A 24,047-nucleotide genomic window follows, 5' to 3' on the forward strand; every position below is an offset into this window, starting at 1 on the left:
TGACTTTTGGTGCCTTTTAAACAGGCTTGTTTCTTTCAGCAGCAATGAACTGAGAAGCTGCCCCAGGTGTTAGGAAGGTTACACAGGTGAGCTGGACAGGGACCCTGGTCTCAAGGAGATGAAAATTTAGTAGATAAAAAAAGACAGGAGATAAAAAAAAATAGTTGAAAACAGGTACCAGTGGACAAAGATCATGCACAGACTTCAGAGACTGTGGTCAGTGGCCACTTCCTGATGAGCAGGTAGGGAACTTGACTTCGATAGGAATGAATGGGGCATACCATGGTCTATGTGTTATAGGTCTTTAGTAATGATACCAGTGTCTTGTAACCCTGCTTATTCCTATCCAGAACTCATTTAATACTGTTAGCTTAGTACCTAGTACACATCAAAGTACTTCTGTGTGCTGTTGAGACTCTATGAAGGCCAGAATCTGTTCTCTAGAAATAATCATCATGGAAATAATGCTATAATGCTGAAAAGGAATAGTATTATGTCATGAATGTTTTCTTAAAGAGCAATGTGTTGACATGTATTTGAATAATCTCCAATCTTGGCTTGCTAGCATTTCATCCTAAATACCAAAGTACACAACTTCTGTAAGCAATAAGAATCAACTGTCCTAAGAAAGCACAGACCTGGATATGTACGAATTCTAATTAGCATGTTTTAAGTATTTAAAATCACAGTTTAGAAATTCACTGTGAATAACATGAGATACTAAAACATCCATTATAATCAAAGACTCTCAAAGAAATGTCATCTCATGCCTCTTATATGTTTAATACAACCGTCAAAAAGCTAGTTAGATTTTGTTTAGTGATTCACAATCACATCCTCTTATATGTATGGGTACGTATATTTTAGGCATGGAGACTGGAGTAATGATGCAAATTTGCCTTTCCTAACATCTGACCCCAGGACCCTGGAGACTGCTCCTCTGAGGAGGGCAGCTGCCCTTGTCTGCAGCCCATACTGTCCTCCATCTGATTTCTGGAACAAGCATGTTTACACACTAACTACCCTCCTCCAATGAGAGAAATCTGTTCCAAGTTTACTGTAAGGGGTTCTTTTTAACTAAAGTGTGAGAACAGCTCTGAGTGGGGGAGCAAACAAGGAATTCCGGTGACACAGCTTTGTGGGAGCACTCTCTGGTGTCAACAGGAATAAATCAGAGGATATCCTTTCCCCAGCAGTGGGTAGAACTTCCCCACCAGGCACTCATACTGGGTGCAGGGCCCTGAGAGTGGTGGCCTGAAGAGACACAAATCCCACAGCCTGAGAACCTGTCAGCCAAGAAAACAAGAGTGCTCAGGCCCAGAGATGAACCATCTGACTGGGGCAGAGGGACAGAAGGCAGTGGGAGGCAGACCCAGTGAGAAAATGTAGCTGATGACTTGCTGTGTTGGAGATCTGTTCAGTGAGTGTGCCTAGAGGCTATTCTGTTCACATTTGTCTAAGAACAAAGAACTCTTCACCCAAAGCAACCTTTGCAGAGCAGGGGAGCAGGGCCCTGATGACTGACTTCACATAATCAGGAGTTACCAGTCAAGTGGCAGAGGGGTGAACATCAGAACAAAACTGGCAATGCCCCATGTGATAATCATTGACTTAGGGGTAAAACTGAAAAGAAAAGAAAAAGTTGCATTTGAAAAGAAAACGAATCACCACAGTCCTCTATGACATCATTAGTAAATTATAGGCAATTAAATGATGTACCTAGTCACTACTGATTATCCATATTTTGGGCAACTGAGAAAGGTAACCGTGGGAGTACACAGTGAGGGAAGTGAACTGCCCACTACTGTGTGAGGTCCTAAAAGAAGCAGGAGCAGAGCAGGTTGTTAGAATGGGGCAGCTGGACAACGGGAGGAACTGAAAAATGATCTGAAATCTGCAGCCTCTGAGGAGCAGGATCTGGAGTGAGAACAGGCCAGGGGCGGCAGGGTCTGGTCATACAGAGCCTTTAATCACTACAGTTAAAGTGAACCCTTTCAAACCACCATTTCCTTCTGGGACGTTTAAAGGAAGGTGAAGCAAGGTGTGAAGATTTAGATCATTTTAACAAAAATCCAAAGTATATTTAATAAAAGATCTACAGAGTGACTTCTCAGTTTAAATTTCTATTAAAATTTAAGAGCTCTGAGGCGATCATGGGATTGATTGGGTGCCTGGTTGTTCTGACTGAAATGACCAGGCGTTAGAGACTGCATCAGTGGGGAAACATTAATGTTTCTGGTTCCTTCAGAGAAGAGCAGACACCAGATTCATCGGTGGCCTGAACAGGTCACTGGAGAGGACACTCCTGTCCCTGAGCTCAAGAGGAGGAGGATTTTGAAGGAATGCTGAGCTTGTTTAATGAAAATGAAGTCAAAATTTCAGGAGGTATCATCAACTTTGATAGCATATGAAGCAAATTTTAATATTTCCCAATCGCTGGTGATATTTCTGAATTGTCCAGCGGGCTCTGTCAGAAACATGCTATCTGGAAGATCCAGTCCCCATGTCCCTGACTGGAGAGTCTGAGTTTCTGCCTATGGTGAGATCCCTCAGAATGTCAGGTGACCACCATAAACAGAGCAGGTCCTCTGGAATAAGCGAAGGGAGTGTGGCTTCCTCTGCTCTGAAGCCGGGTTCTGTTAGCCCCTGTCTATGTGGTCACTCCCTGATCATATCCAGTTTCCTCTCTGCATTTTAATACAACTGAGAGCAGTAACTTATAGGGTGGTTGTGGGGGCCAAGAGTATGTAATACACGTATCACGGGTGGGTGTTAAGTAAATTGTAAAACAATTGCACTGCATTAAAAAGAAACAGGCACAGACTCATTGCGACATGGTTGATTGGCCACAGTAGGGTTAATACCCACAGATATAAGAGTGAATTGCTGTTGGCTGTTGCTTGTTCCTATTAGTACCCAGGACAGAGTGTCCGAGTCAATCTTCTGCTGTGCAGAAGCCTTGGGCATCCTCCACTTTCACCTTGCTCTTCACTCTGCTACTGCCGACCTTAGCTCTGCAGCTCCCAGTCCAACCTCCCTGTCAGCTATGTTGTCTTGTCACCTTCTCTCCATTCTAGAATTTGCACAGCCCACCAACACAGAATAAATATAAATCTTTCTTCCAGACACTGACTCCCTTATAGTAAGAGACAGGCAGGATTGCATTTTTAAAACAGATTCGAAGAGTTACTATGGACCATCTGCCAGGACACAAAAATAGTTTCATTTTGAAAGGACAGATGACATAATGCTATTCCTTTTCAGCATCATTTCCATGGTGATTATTCCTAGAGAGCAGATTCTGGCCTTTGCAATCTTGAATTTTATTGAGAATATATAATAGGTGTTTTTTCCCCTTCAATTTTGGTGAAATGTTGAATGATTCCTACAAGTTAGCTGAAGCAATATTACTCTTTTACCTCAGGTGTATTAAAAAAAACAATAATTCTTCCTAGCATATATGTTATTTTTATCGCATGCTTTTAGGCCAGGCAGGTTCCTAAGTAATATATTTTTTCTTTTTCTATTTATCTTTATTTCAAGCATGGTGATCCAAAATGCCTTCATTACATGGAATTACAACCAATGAAAATACAGAGACTCTTAACCAAAGGGTTTGAGCTATGAAAATATATACCTTTCCATTGAGTTGGAGATATCTGGTACTTTATGACCACACTTTCTGGTTGTTACAGATTCTTTTGCTTGGACTGCAGGATGGTGTTAAATATTTAGTTTTATCCTTCTAGGTATTTAGTTCTTTGACAGAAGAAAGGTTTCTGATGGAAGATAAAATAAAATAAAAATAAAAAAGATTTGAAAGAGTCCATTTATAGTGACCTGTGAAGGCTTTTGAGCTGGAGGTGCTTCTGACTTTATCCCTAGTGATTTCTTTCTTCCTTTCAGATAGCAGACATCCCTGAGGTTACAGCCTGCCGTCCTACAGATGAATAGGGTCAGGTGCAACCTTCCTCTACTTCCAGGGTCTAACACAGAGGAGGGTCAGGGAGGTCCAGCTCTAGTGTGCCTATTGCTGTGAAATTAACCCACTTGGAGAAGCTAAGATGAGCAGGGCCTACCAGAGGAGTTTGAGAATGTGTTCAAGCTGCACCTCAGTGTGCACTATGCCATAATCACCTTCCCCAGGAATCAGCATCCCTCCCTACCTGTTCAGGTAGATTTATGGATTCTGCCATCCATACTACAGAAGTTGACTGGACCATAGGACTAGTGGTAGGAAAGACAGGAAGGGGTAAGTTTGTTGGGAATATTTATATAAGGAAGGCAATAAATTAGTGAAACTAATTACTAATTTATACTAAAACTAGAGGCCTGATGCACAAAATCCATGTATGTGCAGGGAAGGGGAAAGGGAGTCCCTCAGCCCGGTCTGCATCCTCTCCAATCTGGGACCCCTCGGGGGATGTTCAACTGCCTCTCCCAATCCAGGACTGCTGGCTCCTAACCACTCATCTGCTTGCCTGCCTGATCACCCCTAACTGCTCCCCTGCTGGCCTGATTGCCCCTAACCACCTCTTCCTCACCCCACACCTAGGACCCAGGATTCCTTCCTCTGGCTGGTCATAGGCACCCGGGACCTGGGCCAGCTTCACCTAGGTTGTCTGCAGCTGTAGGGGACTGTAGATGGGTGACTTTGACCAGTCTGCAGCCACAGGCACCCGGGACCACGGGGAGGGTGGCTTGTCCCTCTCCCAGGCCACAGGTGTAGAGACAGCTGTTGGTGCCAGGGGCCACAGGGCAGGCAGCTTGTCCTTCTCCTGGGCTGCAGGTGCAGCCCCAGCCACTGGTGCCTGGGACTGCGGTATGTGCGGCTTGTCCCTCTTTCGGGCCACAGGTGCAGGCACAGCTGCTAGCACCTGGGACTGGGGGACTGGCTGCTTATCCCTCTCCCAGGCTGCAGCCTGGCTGGTCCCCATTCCTCTCTTGTGAGCTCATTTGTGCCTGGCTGGTCCCCATTCCTTTCTCCCCATGTCCAGTGTCTGAGCTGTTATGGTCCATGATGGTGTTAGTGTGTGATGACCATTTGTAGGATTTGAATGAGTAAGAAGAGAGGCTCTAAATCTAAGAGTGGCTTTTTGATTGCCTTCAGGTGTCAGGCAGGTGGCAATGACTGTGAAGCAGCCAGGCCTGAGATAGCTACCGGAGGAGAAAGTGCATGCCTTGCAAACATGCACATGAATTCAGCTTTTAAAAAGTGCTGCCCTTTCTTCTAATAAGACTATCACAAAATCATGTCTGATGCAGCCCTTGGGATGCCAATGGAAATGCTCATGTTGAAATGCATTTCCTTCCTGTACATCAAAAGCATTTGCTTTTATCTAGATTTGCAGTCCCTTTCTTTTTAGTCTCCTATTAATAAAAACTGGCATATAATAATGTTATTGGAAGAGCACGGATCTTATCTGTGTTCTGCAGGTAGAATATTAATCATCAGCATATCAGCTTTTCCACCTGTCTTAGGAAGTAATGGCAGAGACTTTATTACCAACTCTAGAGGGTCAGAGCCAGTGTTCTTGCTGCCTTTTGAAATTGCTAATCTTTTCAACTATATGTCGACATTTTCTTTGTTGGCCAGAACAGATAACTCAATTTTTCTGGTAGTACATAAGGCTTGCAAAGATAAATGAAATCCATAGATAATTCCCATTCCTCATTTTTGCTATTATTTTGCTCTACTTCATCAGGAAATCTTTGAGAGCGAGCAATGCTTGACAGATTTGAATTTCATAGTGGCTTTTTTTCCTTAGCATTTCCAACTAAAGAGATTGTAAAGAAGTTGGTGGGGAAGCATTTATAGGTACAAATCCAATACTCCGGCCTTGGGCAGCCAGCTGGAGTTTATGGTAAACTACACACACACACACACACACACACACACACACACACACTGCCAGAAAGAGCAAAGATCTCATTTTCAAGGTCCCTTGGTTTAAATTTTTGTGCCTCCTTGTCATGTGGTATTTAGTATTCTGTTTCACAGCATCCTAACTGATAAAAAAGTAATATGCAAACTGACCATCACTTCAACACAAAAGATGGCCGCACCCATGTGGGCACAAGATGGCTGTCACAAGATGGCCATCAGGGGAGGACTGTTGCAGAGAGGGGACCAGGCCTTCAGGGGAGGACAACTGAGGGGGACCCAGGCCTAAAGGGGAGGGCATTTTGGGAGGCAGGCCTGCAGGGGAGGGCAGTTGGGGGGGACTAGGCCTGCAGGGGAGGGAAGTTGGAAGGGACCAGGCCTGCAAGGGAGGGCAGTTGGGGGAGACCCATGCCTGCAGTGGAGGGAGTTGGGGGCGGAGAGCCTGCAGGGAAGGGAAGTTGGGGGCAACAAGGCCTGCAGGGGAGGACAGTTAGGGGAAGGCAGTTCGGGGTGACCAGGCTAGCAGGGGAGGGCAATTAGGGGTAATTAGGCTGACAGGGGAGCAGTTAGGCATCATCAGTCAATCCGGCTGGCAGAGGAGTGGTTAGGGGATGATCTCAGGCCTAAATGGGCAGTCAGATATCCCTTGAGGAGTCTCAGATTAGAGAGGGTGAGGCTGGGCCTCCCCTAGGCATGACCTATAACCTCACTAGAGGTAAAGTAAAAACAAAATAAAATATTTTTAAAAAATCCTCACTTAAGGAGATGCTTTACAGAGAGAGAGAGAGAGAGAGAGAGAGAGAGAGAGAGAGAGAGAGAGAGAGAGAGAGATATCTTGATATGAGAGAGAAATATGGATTAGTTGTCTCCTGTACTCACCCCACTAGGGATCGAACCCACAACCCAGGTATGTGCCCTTACTGAGAACCAAACCAGCAACCTTCTGTGCATAGAACAACCCTTCAACCAACTGAGTCTCATCAGCCAGGAATATATAAAATAAAAAATTTTAACCCATCAACTTTAAAAAAGGTTGATTTAGTGGAAGCTCACAATGGTGGCTTCACTCGCAGGCGTCTTCAAACTACGGCCCGCGGGCCACATGTGGCCCACAGAGGAGTCTGATCTGGCCCGCCAGGTTTTTTGGGCAGTGAGCGCAGCCGAGGTGTTACAGTAGGAATTAGTAGTTCATATAGTCCGGCCCTCCAGCTCTCTGAGGGACCGTGATCTGGCCCCCACTTTAAAAAGTTTGAGGACCCCTGCTTCAGAGCATGGACTCATACCAGCTCTTCCAATTTGCAATCAGAAGTAATTGAACTTTTCTTCACCTTAGTTTCACATCTGTAAGATGGGACAGTAATAATATTCAGCCATCAAGTTGTTATATGGATTAAATGCAATAAAGCACTGGAAACAGAGTCCAATAATGGTTTTATTCAGGTGTTGATGAAAATAATTTCCCGGTGTCTACTGAACTTTGTTAAATTAAAAATGTTTTTGTTTCTCTTATATGTCAACTACTGTTTAGGCTTGAGAATAGAGTGGTGAGCTGAGGAAGAGGTTCCTGCACTTCTGGAGCTTAGGTAGGATGAGAGGAGGCAGATAATGGTCAATAAGCACAACCATCAGATAACCCTGGGTAGTAAACAAGGTGACCATATGTCCAGTTGGCACTTGGTATCTGACAATCTGTTAGGTTTTGCATCTTTGAACTCTCAAAAGTGTTCCAATTTTATATAATGATTGATACACAAGCATTTGTAATAGCTTTATTTATAATTGCCAAAACCTGCAAAGAACCCAAACATCCTTCACCTGGTGACTATAAAGAAACTGTGGTATTTGGTTGCGGGCACATCCCCAGTAGGGAGTGTGCAAGAGGCAGCTGATCGATGATTCTCTCTCATCGATGTTTCTAACTATCCATCCCTCTCTCTTCCTCTCTGTAAAAAATCAATAAAATATATTTTTTTTTAAAAAGAAAGAAACTGTGGTATGTAGCATGGAGTCCTATTTAGCTATAGGCAGGAACTGACTACTGATAGATGAATTTCATATGCACTGTGCTAAGACAATGATTTTCAATTTTTTTCATCTCATAGCACACACAAACAAATTACTAAAATTCCACAGAGATACACACACACACACACACACACACACACACACACACACACACATATATATATATATATATATATATATATATATATATATATATATTATTTGCCAATCTGAAAAAAATAAGTACTTTTTATTTATTCATACTGGCTGGATATTGTTGTTTTGGCTATTAGCATTATTTTTTATTTGACAATCTGATGGAAAAGAGATTAGTGCTCCTGACTAAATAACTCAGGTATTGAATGGTTTAAAAATTCTTGGGGCACACCACTTGAAAATTGCTATGCTAGGGTAAAGAAGCTACACACTAAGGCTGTACAATGTACACTTATACTTACTAAATGACATTCTGGAAAAGGCAAAATTGTAGGCACAGAAATCAGATTATTAGTTGCCAGGGACTGGGGGTTGGGGAAAGGTTAGCCTCTGAAGGACTTTGGAAATCTCTGGAGCTTATGGAACTGTTCTGTAGCTTGCTTGTGGTGGTAGTGGTCACAAGACTGTATACATTTGCCAAAAACTTGTAGAAATGTACAGCAAAAAGAGTGAATTTTACCATATGCAAATTATATTAATAGGTAATGGAAACAATTCTCATGCAAGAAAAAGGTGTCCTTATTTGAATGGTAAATGTACTGGTTATTTTAATTGGGAAGAGTTTTTGAGAGGGAAGAGATGGAGCAGGAAATAGGGGGAAAGAAGGATAGTGACACTTTTTTCTTAAGGGCAGCACTTGTTGATTCACAGATGATTACGGGACATCCATTATGTGCCAGGCCCTTGCATATAGCCTAGGCACAGGAGATGCACCTGTAGACAAAACAAATACTGTACCCTCCCCCATCAGTCCTGAACAGGTAGCTCAGTTGGTTAGAGTGTTGTCTCAATACACCAAGGTTTTGGGTTCAATCCCCTAACAAGGCATATATATGAATCAACCAATGAATGAATGGATGGGTGAGCAACAATTGATGTTTCTCTCTCTTTCTCTTTCTCTTTCTCTCTCTCTCTCTCTCTCTCTCTCTCTCTCTCTCTCTCTCTCTCTCTTTCTCTTTCTCTTTCTCTTTCTCTTTCTCTTCCCTCTCTCTAAAGTCAATAAGTAAGTAAATTAAAAAAGAGAAAAATAAATATCCATCATAGAGCTTAGCATTCTGTGTAAAAATGCAAATGTGCATGCCTGTTTCCACAGTGACTCTAGCTTTAGGAACCCATCTTACAGAAATATGGGGTACAATAAAGATACACAATTCTTTGACAATAATGGGACAGGCAGGTAAATTATGGTAAAAGTGATCATTAAATTTATTACATGTACTAGTATTTCTGTGGGGAGGTATCTATGATATGAATATTAAAAAAGCGGTTATAGAAACCCATTCTCTGAGTATAAAAGAAGGGATATTACACATCAACTCTATTTCTTGGGGTGGAAGTACAGGACATTGGTATTTTTATTTTTTTACATACAATGAGGATTCATTTCTTTTATATTGGCAATTTTGAAAGAAAAATCACATTCAAGAAAGAAATAAAATAATAGGCAAGGAATTAATATCCTATATTTTTTGTGTTTGAAATTTCATGCTGGAAGGATTTGGGCTTTTAAAGGGGAAAGCAAATACTTTTTTGTTGGCAAAGGTGAATGAGGCTTTTTTTTTTTTTTTTTTTTTTTTGAGAAACATGCAATATTTTTTATTGGTGAGGCTTTACATTTTAGTTAATATAATATTTTGCTTAAATGTCAGATTGGTCTATTCTATGAAAAGTCAAGTTACTTCTCTTGGCCCTCTATAAAGGGGAAATAGCAGCATTTCAGTTATGTCCATATGCTTCTCCACCTTCCCCCTCTCCCCCAAAGACATTCTTTCTGAACACAGTCCTGTTTGTTATTAGAAAAATGTGACATACTCATGTCTGGACCTGGATAAGGAGGGTAAAGTGAGACTCAGAGAGCTGTTATATTTCACAGGGTTTGGCACGCTGTCACAGAATTCAGCACCACAGATAGCTACAGAGCCTGGAACAGGTATTTACTGTCCCCTAACTAGCAAGTCAATGTTTTAATCATATGGTGGTGAAGCTGAACTCATGAAGTTCATCAGTCTGCAGTACACCACGTTTTAGATGCCCTGTAGCTGCATCTGTTGAGAATAAACTTTCACAGCATTATGCAATAGGACCAATAACATGGATGTTCTAAAATGATTACAAAGGCAGAAAACAGGAACAATTGCCATAAGACTTTATATAATAAAGCTGGTGAATGCATAGACTTCTATGCAAATATTCTAAGTGACTTACTATAAAATCATCCTATTAAATGTGGTGTAAATTTATGGACCCTGAATATATGCTCAGTAAAAATGTCAACCAGAATTTGAAAGTTGGGATTTTAACTTTTTTTTATGTTGTTATACTTACTGTTAAATTTTGAGCTTATATCCTGTACATTTTTCTGTATCTAAAGTTCTTCTGAAGGATAATCTATTGCACGGTAGTAGCTACTGTTGGATGGAATTGCATTTACATTTAAGGGCACAGCGCTTGGATATTTATATGAAAACCCACAGCTGATAAAGCCTTACACAGCAGACCTGGCAGCAGAGGAAGGCTGTACAACAGTAATGTTCAGTTTTCAAAACCCATGCCTCCTTTTAATAATAAAAAAATAGTTCAAGCTTCCTTTAGTTTGTTTATTTTCTAAAGAAATAAAATATCATGACAAATGTAAATCAAACAGTGATGGTCAGAAGGTATTTTTCCATATAATTTTCCTGGATATTCTGGGGCAGCCCTTCTGAGGTGAGGGGCAGAGGATACCTCACCAGTTACCCAGTTGGAAAGGGTGGCTTAAAAATCTGCATCTTAGAACATTGAAACAATAGGGTTTGTCCTGTATTGAAAGTGGTGTCTACATTTGTCATTTTAACTCCAATTGGAGGAGATTGCTTCATCCTGAGTGCCTACTATGTGCAAACTACCGGGCAGTAGTCTACTATTCTATAGCCTAATGAGCTTACATGTAGCTATAATTAGGGTGGTATATGGATCCATAATAAGGAGATACTCTCTTAACTGTAGTAAAATAAGATGCACATTACTATAATTAAAAAACACAGTATGACAGTGCCAAAAGGAAATATTTGGGGATTCAGGATATGAAGAGACAATATCCAGATCCTTCTGCACCATTTTTGGCAGTGGGGATGGAGGAGAAAATTTAGGAAAGTTTTTGAGCTCAGAAGGTGGAGCTCCCTATTGGATGGGGAGGACAACTTTATAGGGCAGGCTGTTTTAAGTAGAAGAGTCAAGGGGATGAAGTCTGGAAACATATGGGTCATTATTCATCAGACTTTGAATGTCAAGCAGAGACACCTGTCCCTGAGCCAGGCTAAGCCCTGGTCATGTTAGTAAAGGGCACAAAGATGGTAGACCAGCTGAGTTCCTTTTTCTTTGAGAACACCTTTCACACTGACTGGACAGAACAAGCATGGCAATAGGAAATTGAAGCACAAGATGGACAAAGAGATTGTATCTGAGCATGTGGATGCTATAGTCCACTTTATGATTCATAAATGTTTATGCATTCCACTAAAGAGATCTAGATTAAAAAAAAACAACACAACACTAAATAAACAAACTAAAAGAAGCTTGAATGATTTTCCTGTTAAACCATTCCCAGAGATTGGGAGCTGGGGAGAGCTAAAGACATGTGTGATTGTTAAAGGTGGTCAAAGGCAATTTTGATTGTTATAAGGAGAGAGTGCAGTGCTCAAACTGCATGCCAGTGAGCCTGATGTGGAGCCCATATTGTATTTTAATTCGCATTTGTGATTGGTGAGTTATGAGTAATAACAAAATAAACAGAGATCCCTAGAATGGTGAGTAGTATGTAGAACAAGTTATGGTAGATCAGACTTCTTTTCTTTTTTTACTTTCATCTTCACTCTTTTTCTTTGGGTGAGAGGTGATATTATAATTATTTTGGGAATATGTCTGACAAAGTAGTTACTTTTTGTTTCTCAATGTTCTCCTATTCCTCTACACCTGCCCCTTTGGCAACCATCAGCTTGTTTTCTATATCAAAGGGACTGTTTCTGTTTTGCTTGTTTATTATTTATTTATTTATTTGTTTGTTTGTTTTTAGAGATAAATTTTGACAAGATCATATGGTATTTGTCTTTCTCTGTCTAACTTAATTCACTTGGCATAATACCCTCTAGGTTCATCCATGTTATTGCAAATGGCAAGATTTCATTCATTTTTATTGTTGAATAATATTTCATTATTATCTATCTATCTAATAAAAATTAATAGAAGATGTGGAATGTTATATAAAATATGTGTATCATCCATTTATCTATTGATAGATATCTAGGTTGCTTCCATATCTTGGCTATTACTCAAAGTTTCTTATGATGTTCTTATGGACAAGATGTGCAGTGGCTGCAGGGCCTGGTGAAAGGAGGCATGCCTGTGTGAACTTGCCCAAAGAATGCTGATAAGCAGATGAGGAGTGTCATGGAGTTACTTGTCCCTGCCACCAGATGCTGCCACTTTGTCCTCCACCCTTTCTACTGACATTGGTACTATGAAATGGATGATAATATAAAGGTGCACTTACCTCTTTGAAGATGGTTTGAAAACAGAATGCACTGCATATATTTTGGATGAAAAATTAAGGGTTGACCCAACTATTTTTAAATAGGATAGAGCAATGGCCTAGACCAGCAATCTGACATTCCAGGGATATATTTTTATGATCCTATCTATAGGTGCTGAAAGCCAATTATGAATTTTTAGGATTGAATCAGTGTAGTTTAGGAGTAACTCATATAGTACTTGGTTTTTTATTGGATAACTTTGTAGGCCCAGTGCATGAAATTGTGCACAGGGGGTGTGTCCCTCAGCCCAGCCTGCACCCTTTCCAATCTGAGACTTCCCTCTCACAAGCCAGGACTGCTGGCTCCCAACTGCCTGCCTTCCTGATTGCCCCTAACTGCCTCTGCCTGCTATCCTGATCACTCCCTAACCACTTCCCCGACAGCCTGATTTATGCCTAACTGCTCCTCTGCCAACCTGTTTGCCCCTAACTGCCCTCCTCTGCAGGCCTCGTCACCCCTAACTGCCCTTCCCTGCAGGCCTGGTCCTCCCCAACTACTCTCCCCTGCAGGCCTGAGTCCCCCCAAACTGCCCTTCCCTGTAGGCCCAGTCGCCTCCAACTTCCCTCCTCTGCCAGCCTGGTCACCCCTAACTGTCCTCCCCTGCAGGCTTGATTACCTCCAACTTCCCTCCCTTGCAGTCCTGGTTCCTCCCAACTGCCTTCTCCTGCTTGCCATCTTGTGGTGGCCAATTTGTGTCCACATGGGGACAGCTATCTTTGACCACATGGGGGCATCCATCTTATGTGTTGGAGTGATGGTCAATTTGCATATTACTCTTTCATTAGATGAGATAGAGGCCTGGTGCACAAGTGGGGCCAGCTGGTTTGCCCTGAAGGGTGTCCCAGATCATGGTAAAGGTTCCCTTGGGGCATGGGGCAGCCTGGGCGAGGGGCCTTTGGTAGTTTTCAGGCTGGCCATGACCCCTGGCGATCCAAGTGGAGGCTCTGGTATCTGGTATCTTCTATAATTGAAACTTTGTACCCTTGAGTAGAGCCCTAGGCCCTCCAGGGTGGGAGGAAAACTTGGCTTCCTCCATTGCCAAGGAAACCCACGCTTCCTGCTCTTTCTGTGGCTTCATCCATCTTGATTGGGTTACTTTGCATACTTGCTACTCATTGGCTCATGGGTGTGACTTGTGGTTGTAGTGGAGGTACGGTCAATTTGTATGTTACTCTTTTATTAGATAGGATATAGAATTAACAGGGCAATTTATATGCCCATGAAGAGGTCACTCTCTTAGATTTTGTGCAGGTATAACTAAGAGAATGGAAATCTTGTTTTCACAAAACCTTGGATGATGCACCCTGGACTGGAGCACCGTGTGCAGCTCTGAGCACCATACTTAAAAGAAATCAGGCACCTGGTGTGGATGCTTAGTTGGGAGAATCTGAATTTTTTAATAAAATTTTGGGGAAGAAGGGAGCATAACAGCTTTTGATGAAGGATTGCATTGTTCTGTTCTAGGGAGGCAATACCAGCTGCTGGCTGGTTTGATGGTGGCCCTGTCCAGAGGTGGGGGGAGGGGGCTGCCTAGAAGCTGGTGGATTTCCTGATTCTGGGGCTTTCACCCTACCAGTAGGGGTAACTCCTTGGAAGACTATTAAGCATCAGATAGTCCATGAGCCTAGAAAGTCTTTAAATTTCTTTTGATTTAAGACTTAAAGAATAGATTTTTTTTTTCAAGATTAATTACCATTTACCTCTAAGGCCATTGTTCATAACTTTCTATAGTCACAGATGTGAGGCACATAAAAGTTACTCTCCTCACCCTGGGAAAATGTACCTCAGTTGGGAGTGAGCACAGTTGGTTGACATATTTGCATTTTTTGTTTACTCACATACTCCTGTATTGTGAGTGTGAATTTTTATGATCATGATTAATTTGGGGATACTTTTTATCTTGTTGAGTAACTGGGATTGAAATCTAGATCCAGAAAAACACTGCTGTTCATGTTGACTCTGACTGTATTCTGGTGGAACCATGGAGCTCAGGGGTGCCCAGGCAAGGGAAAGATATCAGGGAACACACCTCTGTATGTGATTTTGCCTCTGTCATTGGAGAAGGTTTGGAATTTGATTGTCCTGCTTCCTGTGAGCTTTCTTTCCGTCTTTGGGTTCTGGTTTTGCTTTTCTGTTTTTATTCTTATGATTCTTATGATGGTTACTTTTCCTTTTATTCTTTCTTTTTGCTCTGTACAATTTCACCAACAGGCAGCTTTTCTTTTTGTAGCTTTCCCTTTTTGCATGGATTTTTACTTTCCTGTCTCTGTCTTACTCTTAGCTGTGTGATCTTAGGAATATAACCCTCTCTCTGCTTTCATTTCTTTACCAGGAGGGAACAAAAAGTTCAAGGATATGTTAAGACCTATGCATGGAGGTCATTACAAACATTATTTGCTTAAATTAAAATGAAAGTTTAGGGAAATGTGATTTAAAAATTAAGCTGTACAAATATGTATTAGTGCTGAGAATAGTTCTTGGCTCTAGAAGATTACAGCTTTTCATGCCCTCAGCGATGAGCATCATTTATGATTTACTGACAACTCTTTCTAGCAAGACCCTGGTCTTATACCTATTTGTCATAATCTACCATCTTGTTGTGGATTGTGATGTATGTGGTTTTGCTCATCAAAGTTCTTTTTTTTAAAATATATTTTATTGATTTTTTTACAGAGAGGAAGGGGGAGAGATAGAGAGCTAGAAACATCAATGAGAGAGAAACATGGACCAGCTGCCTCTTGCATACCCCCTACTGGGGATGTTCCCGCAACCAATGTACATGCCCTTGACTGGAATTGAACCTGGGACCTTTCAGTCTGCAGACCGAGGCTCTACCACTGAGCCAAACCGGTTTCGGCTCATCAAAGTTCTTTTGTTTCTCCCAGCCTTGACAATTCAAACCAAACAGGGCTCTTAGCTTCATGCTTCTGATTCTAACCCCAGAGAGTTAGAGATGCCATTTTTCTGTGGATGGCCCATATCTGTGATGTTACTTGCTCTCCCTATCTTTCTGGGACACCTGTTTTCCAACCCAGGGAACACAGTACTGTATTCTTTTAAACTGCTGTCTTATTGATTTGCTTTTTGTATTTATGCCTGAGGGACACATGTAGCTTCAAGAAGAACAGTCTTAAAATCGAATAAGGGAAGTATCTGAATACAGGAAGGGGATTCCTTGAGAGTTTCCTGTGTGAAGGAATCAAGGCTGAAATGAAGGGAGCAGGGAAGATGAGGGCCATGAGTGCACATGGGGAGAGCAGAAGAGTAGATGGCAGGAAAACAAAAGAGCACACGTGTGCAGGTTTTTATATGTAAACATGGTAATGGCCTAGATCAGTATGTTTATGTGTCCTGGGGAGAGGGAAAGAAGGGTCAAACAAAAAGAAATTGAACTTTAATTTACTTTTCTCATTTTGTGTGAGTTTTCTCTCCTTTTTTGATTTCTGACAAGAAACTTATGTGGAAAGTAGATGCTTATGTATAGATACAAAAGAAATGAAAAGAAAAGAGAGCTTCATCAGCTGAGCACTTAGGGAAGCTCATGGTAGGTTGTCAAATGAAAAATTAAATAGGGAGGTAGTTGTAAATTATTGGTGATTTTTCCATCCTTCATGTTTCTTGTTCATTATATATTTTTTGTTTTATAGCATATACTAGAGACCCAGTGCACAAAATTTGTGCATGGAAGGCAGTTGTCCCTCAGCCAGGCCTGCACCGTCTCCATTTTGGGATCCCTTGGGGGATGTTCAACTGTTGACCTGGTCACCCTCTAACTGCCCTTCTGCTGGCCTGGTCACCCCCTAACTATCCCCCCCCACCACCAGCCTGATGGCCCCTAACCACCTCTGCCTCGGCTCCCTCCACAATTTGAGAGTAAGTTACAGACAGCATGTCATGTTAAGAAGTATTTTGTGTTTAAAAATATTCCAAAACCAAATATTATCTCTGATATGATCATAATACAACCAAGAAAGCTAATACTGATCAAACACCTTTACCTAATATGCAATCCATGTTTAAATTTCTAATTGTCCCAATACTTTGCTAACTTAAAAAACAAACAAACAAACAAACAAACAAAAAGTTCTAGTAAAGGATCATGCACTGTGTTTAGATATCTATTGGCATTTTGGGCCAAGTTATTTTGTAAAATGCCCATCAATTTAAATTTGATTATTTCCTCTTAATGACACTCAGGTTGAACATTTATAGCAAGAATACTACTGAGTGATATGAAGCACTGAGAACTACCTAAACTCAGGAACACTGATAGTTCCCATTATTGATGATGATAAATTTGATCATTTAATTAGGGAGGTGTCCACAATTTGTCACAATTGTAACTATAAATTGTTTCTTTTGTAAGAAATAAAGTAATCTGGAGGATGATACCTTGAGATTCTGTAAATATTCTGTTCCCCAACAATCTGTCACCCAGGAGCACTGTTGTGTCCCTCACCCAAGGTAATGATGACTGGTGATTGAAAAATTATGATTTCCTAACTGCATAGTTTCCCTATAATAGTTTGTAGTCTTCTGTAAAGAAGAGCCTTCTTATCTCCTCCACCCTCTTAATTCACTATCAGTATGGATTTGTGGATTTTTAAAACCTGAATTTAAGATTTAATAGGTGTTTACCATCCATTTCTAACATTAATTATTCTGAAGTTTCAATTTCTCCCTACTTGGCCAGCAGTAGTAGCCCTTCTCTGAAAGGTTTTGTTAGAAATCTATGGGTTGAATGAATGAAATAATACTATGAAAGTGATGAATAAATCTGTGCTTACCATGCCTTTTTCTCTTGAGAATCTCTGTGTCAATTTAACATGGCTTTATTTTTATTTCTCTCTAGGTCACATGGATTAATCAGCTCTTGTTCAGCAGGCCCCTAAGAAATAAGTCATCCAACCACATATCAAGACAAGGTTCGGTTTTAAAATTGCTCCGAAAATGATTAAAAGCAGTGTTTCAACATAACATTGTTAAGGGCGATGAGCAGCTTCAGAATTTCCTTTTAATCCCAGCAGCTTGGAGGAAGCCCCTCTCCATCCAGGAGGGCTGCATGGAGAGCAGCCCCCACTGAAGGTAGAAGATGAGTGTCCCACTGGCTCCAAAGAAATCATATTACACTCAATTGCAGGACAACAGACAGGGGATGAAAAATAATAATGAGAGTCTCCTAAATTCGGGTGATACAAATGCCAATCAGATCATGGTGGAGGGTGGTCTTTCTCATGATGAGTCTCAGACACTTGACCTGACAGATGAAACTGGAAATGCAAATTCACATGAGCCAGAAAACAGAACCCATTTCCATAATGAATTTCACTCACTTCAGGCCTCTGGGAAGGGATTGCAGGCTGGCCCCAGCAGCTTGAAGGATTTAAAATTGTCTTCAAAAGTTTGTAGGGCAATAAACGAAGAGCACACAATGCAGAGAGGCACAACTCTCCTGCAGACTCCGTGGAGTGGACAGGAACCAAGTCTGGCAGGTTGGAGGTCTGTTACGGGTGAGGCCAGTCCAGATGTTTTGACTCCAAGGGGCACTGAAATTCCTCGGCATGCTCCTAAGGATAAATTGGCAAAGACACTGGACAATGAAGAACTGAGAAGGCATGCTTTGGATAGGGCGAGCAGCTCTGCTGTTGCAGGGGACCAGTTCACAAAGGAGTGTGCTGGGAGCCTGTCTCAGCCACCTCCACAGCCTGCCCCACTGAAACCTCCAGAAGCCCTGGGTTGCTTGCCCAAGGGAGGTGAAGGGCAACAGAAGATAGTGACATCCCACTCCCCAGGGACAGCTTGTCCTCCAGCTTACATCACCTCAGAGGGAAAGGGTATGTGTCATCCTAAACCATCTACCTCAGAAACCAAGGAGACCACCTGCTTAGAGACCCAGATGGAAGGAGCACATGTACCAGAAGTTAGCAATGAGAGCACACCACATTCTGCCCATTCAGGGTGTGCTCTGACTTCAGCATCCAAGGAAGTCCTGAGTAAGCCAGAAGCACAATTAGATCAGGAAAAGGGAGAGCCCAAGCCAGAGCTGAAATTTGTCCAACCCTGGGCCCTGCAGGAATTCATGTCAGCTCAGGCCAAATGTCTGGGATGTCCCAATGAAGACGGCACGTTACTCCAAGAGAGAAAGTTCCCTGGTGGGGAAGCACTGCAAGAAGCCCCCACCAGGGTGGTCAGCAGCCTGCCCCAGAGCAGTCTCTATCCGCTTGGAGGGCCAAGAGGCAGGAGTGTGCAGGATCAGAGCACCGTCCACCTGGGTGAACAAGGTTCTCTTCAGATCTTCCCCAAACCTGGCCCTGCCTCCTTGCGAACTGCTGATAATCAGCTCCCTGGAAGAATTTCATCAATTGCAGCTGGGAAGCTGCATGAAGGTTCATCCAGCCACTTGTCACCAGGTGATGGTCATGTAGCTTTTATTCCTCATGTCCCAGCTGACAGCAGACCCCCAGCTGCCAGTGAGGAGAAAAGGGTGCTGAGCAGTGGGAGCAGGGCCATTGCTATGGATTTTACTTCAGATCCTTCTGTTGGAGAGAGCGAAACTGGGGTCCCTGAGCCTCTTGACCCTCAGAGTAGCAGCTCAGAAGCCAGGAAAAGCAAAGAGGTCACTACATCTGTTGCTGAAAATAGGAACCTTCTAGAAAATGCAGTTAAAACTGAAAGTTCCACAGCAAGAACTGATTCTGCTCTCAGTATCCCAACCCCTCTCCACCCAGAGACAACTGTCAGTGTGACCCACCAGCCAGCACTGCCCAGTACCAGTCTTCAGGACTTGAGTATGTTGAGTGTGGACGCAGGGTCACCCTCGGCTGCCCCACCTCCTACTGACTGCTTGCAGTTGTTGGACACCTCCCCCAAAGTGCCTGACAAGAACAGCTGCCCCAGTGGGATCCCCAAGCCTATCCCCACACATTCTGAGGGTACGCCTTCCTCACAGGAGAGCCACCAGGCTGAAAGAACAGAAGAAAAGACAGAATCCAAGCCCATCATTTTGCCCAAGCCTAAGCACGTGAGGCCCAAGATCATCACCTACATCAGGAGGAGTCAGCAGGCCCTCGGACAGGTGGACACTTCACTGGTCCCAGTGGGCCTTCCTTATGCCCCGCCCACATGTAACACGCCTCTTCCCAAAGAGGAGAAGGTGGCAGGCAGAGACATGAAGCCGGCTGCTAGCCTCTGTGATAAATTCAAGCCAGACTTGCAGAAGCCAAGGGTCTTCAGTCCTGGGTTGATGGTATCTGGGATCAAACCCCCAGGACACCATTTCAGTCAGATTAGTGAAAAGATTTTGCAGGAGGTAAGAGAATATCATTGTGATATGATTTATAAGTTGAACACCTAAAGTTTGTCACATATTTTCAATTGTGAAAACAGAATATTCTCCCTTTGGAAATTCTCCCTTAAATACACCTGTACAGAAAGAATGCTTTTAATACAGACTGTATTGATCATAGCAAGTGTCATCTCTGGCACAAAGCAAGTGGTCAACCCATTCTCAGTAGCAGATCTCCACCAAGGCTAGCACTGATCAGGTGCCCCAGCAAGCTGGCCATCTGCCTGCCATGTGCCACCTGTCAGCACCAAATCATGCTGCTGGCTTCCCATCTTCTGACTCTGTGCCTAGAGAGGCTTCCCCCTCACACATCTAGAGAGGGAATGCTGACCAGAGAGTTTAGGGAGGGTCTAGTCTCTGTGGTAGGGACTATATGGCATCCAGTGCTAAGTGCAGTGAAAGCATGCCCTGGCTAGAGGAACTTAGAGTCTGACCTAGGCAGTGGCATCTCACTAACAATGAACAATTTGCCAGTCTGGTTTATAGGTCAGGCTCTTAAATTGGTGAATGTGAGCCTTTCTTAAATTTTCAAAAATGTATCCCCCTTGCCCTTGGCCTTTGTTCCTATCTCTGTGAAGCTCAGCAAGTTTTAGTCTGCTGGTCAGGTTTGGCACGGGGAGATCCGAGGGCTTTCTCCTACCACTGTGCCCCCAGCTCACCACAGAATATGTTTTTGACATGTTGCCACAGAAATATTTATTTTTATTTATTTTAATTAAATTTATTGTGTGGCATTGGTCAACATGATAATACAGGTTTCAAGTGTATGTTTCTATGTTACAAGATCTGTATATTGCACTGTGTGTCCATCCCTAAAGTTAAACCTCCTGTCACTATATATTAGGACCCAATTCTTCCTCTACTCCCTTCCTTCATCAAAATACCTTCATAGAAATATGTAGAATAACCTTTGACCACTTATCTGGGTATGGTGGCCCTGGTTAGTTGACACAATTAGACATCACAAGTCCTCTCCCTGGGCTGTCCCAATGGTCTCTCAGTGAAGCCTCCACATTTACCCACGGCTTCCCAGCCCAGGATCCCACCGAAAACAGCACAGGGCAAGCACAAAGAGGGACAATTCAGTAAGAACTGATTTGTTTGTGTGCTTTAATGGATTTTAGGAATTTGGTGGAAACCATGAACATACTTTAGTTTATTTTCAAAATAATTTCTCTAAAATTACTCAATTAGAGCTTTGTGCAGTGGCAGTATTGTAGCCAATGAGGTTTATCCCAGGCATGATTATTGCTAATTGGGGGGAAAAACTCCATCAGAGAAGGAGGAAAAAATACCATTTTGGGTGGATCTTTATGTGTATTTTGCTGTGCAGTGATCCCTGTTGTGTTCTGTCAATAAAGATGAAAGATACAAGTGTGAAGTTGTTTGTAGATTCCCTTGTTTTAAAAACTAGAGGCCCAGTGCATAAAATTCGTGCACACGTAGGATCCCTAGGCCTGGTTGGCAATCAGGGCTGATCTGTGGGGTGACTGGCAGGACTACGGAGGGGAGGTAGGTAGGGAGGGGGACGCTGGCACCTGCCTTGGCTGGCCTGGGGGCTATGGGCTGGGGGCAGCTCCTGCATTGAGAGTTTGCCCCCTGGTGGTCAGTGTGTATCATAGTGACTGGTCGTTCCAATAATTGTTCTGCCATTTGGTCAATTTGCATATTAGGCCTTTATTATATAGGATGCACAGATTAGGCATCTGAGGCATATTTCTTACCTGTGTAAAGAATTTGTTATCTTACCAGTAACAAATTACCCAACAAAATGACAGATATTGAAGTTACTGAAATCCTGATGACCATTTTCCACATGGGTTTTGATTCCTAAAAACTATCCAGTTTCAAAGAACTGAGTAATTACTGAGCTCAGCATATTGCAACCCTAAAAACTTGACATAAGTAGGTTAGATATGATTATAATTTCCTCATGTGAGCACCTGCTAAAAGCAATGTGCAGTGGCATCAAAATTTAGAAACAAAAATAAAAGAACAGAGGAAATATGAGAATATTATAAAAGTGAAAGATCAATAGTAAGAGAATAGTAAACATTTTTATCAGAGTGCATTTTTATCCTGTTGAAGGAATGTAATTTGCTGCGGCCCCAGTTCAGCTGTTCTACAATAGCAATCATGCATGTTTTACAATGTGATTATGATAAAACTTTAAAGGCCTAATGTTTTATTTCAATAATGTCAATTTAAGGAGAATTTGTATCTATTTCAACATTCAAAGAGTATCAATTTAAGAGCTTATCTCTTCCAACAGCTTGCATCAGAGCTTCATAGATCCCATTAAAAATATTGTTAAGTGCTTATGATTCCTGAATATGTGTGACATAAAATATACTGTGATTTGGAGCAGAATTAATTAACAGATGTATTTTTCATGCATGGCCTCTGGCACTATTCTTTTTAAACTGAGAGGAAATAGATGATTGAACTGTCTTATTTTTTTCTTTTTAATAAAATATGAAGAAACACTGATAACATGAACAGCCTCTGTGAGTTCAGAATTGTATAAATGCAAGGTAACTGTAAGTTGTTAGTCTAAACTGTTAACAGGAATGTTGCATTATTAAATTTAGGAAACAATAGAAACCTGTTTTTGTGTTTGTTTGTTTGTTTGTTGGATGCATCCTGATTTGGGCCATGTATAGACACGGTTCTAGGTCTGTGATTCAGCAGCCAACAAGACTCTCTCCTAGGACTTCCGTTCTAGTGAATCTTTTCCAGACATTCCTGTCAGTCCTCCCTTAGCAGGGAGGACAATTAGAGGAGGTAAATCAGTCTCTCATTTTCAATTATGTAAATAGATTACAGAGGCCTGAAAACACATTATTTTCCATTAACATTTCTATTCTTTCAATAGCCTTTTCTCCCTCATTAATAGTGCATGTTTTATTTCATAAGTAACCTAGAAAAACAACATAAATTGATAAAATTCATTTTTTATTATAAGTCTATATTACCATAAAAAATTGTGCCTTTTCTTATTAGAAATAATGAAGCTCATAATTCTATGAACATTTGCAAATTCTTCCCATGCTTCATTAACGTTATTTATTTATAGATTGGCTACTTGCACACTTTCCTATGATTTTGTAGCAATAAAGTTAAAAAACGTTACCAAATGAGTTGTTTTTTCTCCCAGTGAGATATGGATTTATAGACTATTAGAACTGGAGAAGACCTGAGAGGTCATCCAGGCATGTTGTCAACTCGGCAATGAAGAAACTTGTGCCCCAAGAAGGTAAGTGATCAGGGTTGAGCAACTCAGAGTTGTCAAGTGGTCATTGCTGGAGCTTGGTGTCCTGAGCAGGGGCAGTCCTCATCCTGTGATGTGAGTTCTCTGATTGAGCTTCTCCTCAATTGCTATAGGTGACAGAACTCCCTGGGAAAGAAGAATTTTGTCCTCCCTGTGCACACTACGAAGTTCCTCCCACCTTTTACCGCTCGGCCATGCTCCTTAAGCCCCAGTTGGGATTGGGCGCGATGTCCCGTTTACCTTCTGCAAAGAGCAGGATCCTGATTGCCAGTCAGAGGTCTTCAGCAGGTGCCATCCACCCACCAGGACCCATGGCAACAGCTGCCAGTCTCTACAATTCTGATCCTTCAGGTAAGCCATCCAACAAAGACTGCTTTTCCCTGCTGCACTTTTAAATAGTTATCATATGATAACTGTATAAAATATGAATGCCTCTCACCCTGGTTCTGTTATTCCATCTGACATTTCTCAAGACTTATCTATCTTCAACTGTCACCTTCATGTCACCTTTAAAATGATGGCCCTATAACCACTTCTTTAAGCTTTTTCCCTCCTGTAGTACTTCTGGTGGCCAGGATTCAGAAACATTATCTGTAAAAGCCAGATAGTGAATATTTTACACTTTCTGGGCTATGATAGTCTGTATTGTAACTGTTTAGCATGGAAGCAGCTACACGTAAGACTTGAGTGTAGCTGTATGCCAATATTTACACTAATAAAAGGGTAATGTGCTAATTAGATCAGATTAACAGACATCTT

General features: G+C 42.0%; 1 protein-coding gene and 1 pseudogene across 4 annotated transcripts in view; both read left to right on the plus strand.

Moving 5' to 3' along the window:
• Window positions 1-24,047, plus strand: part of MTUS2 (microtubule associated scaffold protein 2) — a 467,760-nt gene that overhangs the window by 142,724 nt on the left and 300,989 nt on the right. For 3 of the 4 annotated variants that reach the window (XM_045588480.1, XM_045588479.1, XM_045588478.1), the window contains exons 3-4: window positions 17,525-19,981; window positions 23,402-23,639. In XM_045588480.1, the coding sequence (XP_045444436.1) occupies window positions 17,765-19,981; window positions 23,402-23,639 (2,455 nt within the window). In that variant the 5' untranslated portion in view covers window positions 17,525-17,764. The remainder of the gene's footprint in view (window positions 1-17,524; window positions 19,982-23,401; window positions 23,640-24,047) is intronic. The other variant, XM_045588481.1, reaches the window with a different exon arrangement.
• LOC118730937 lies at window positions 21,212-21,377 on the plus strand (annotated as a pseudogene).

Source organism: Pipistrellus kuhlii, unplaced genomic scaffold, assembly GCF_014108245.1.
Source record: "Pipistrellus kuhlii isolate mPipKuh1 unplaced genomic scaffold, mPipKuh1.p scaffold_m20_p_3, whole genome shotgun sequence".
Classification (NCBI taxonomy): domain Eukaryota; kingdom Metazoa; phylum Chordata; class Mammalia; order Chiroptera; family Vespertilionidae; genus Pipistrellus; species Pipistrellus kuhlii.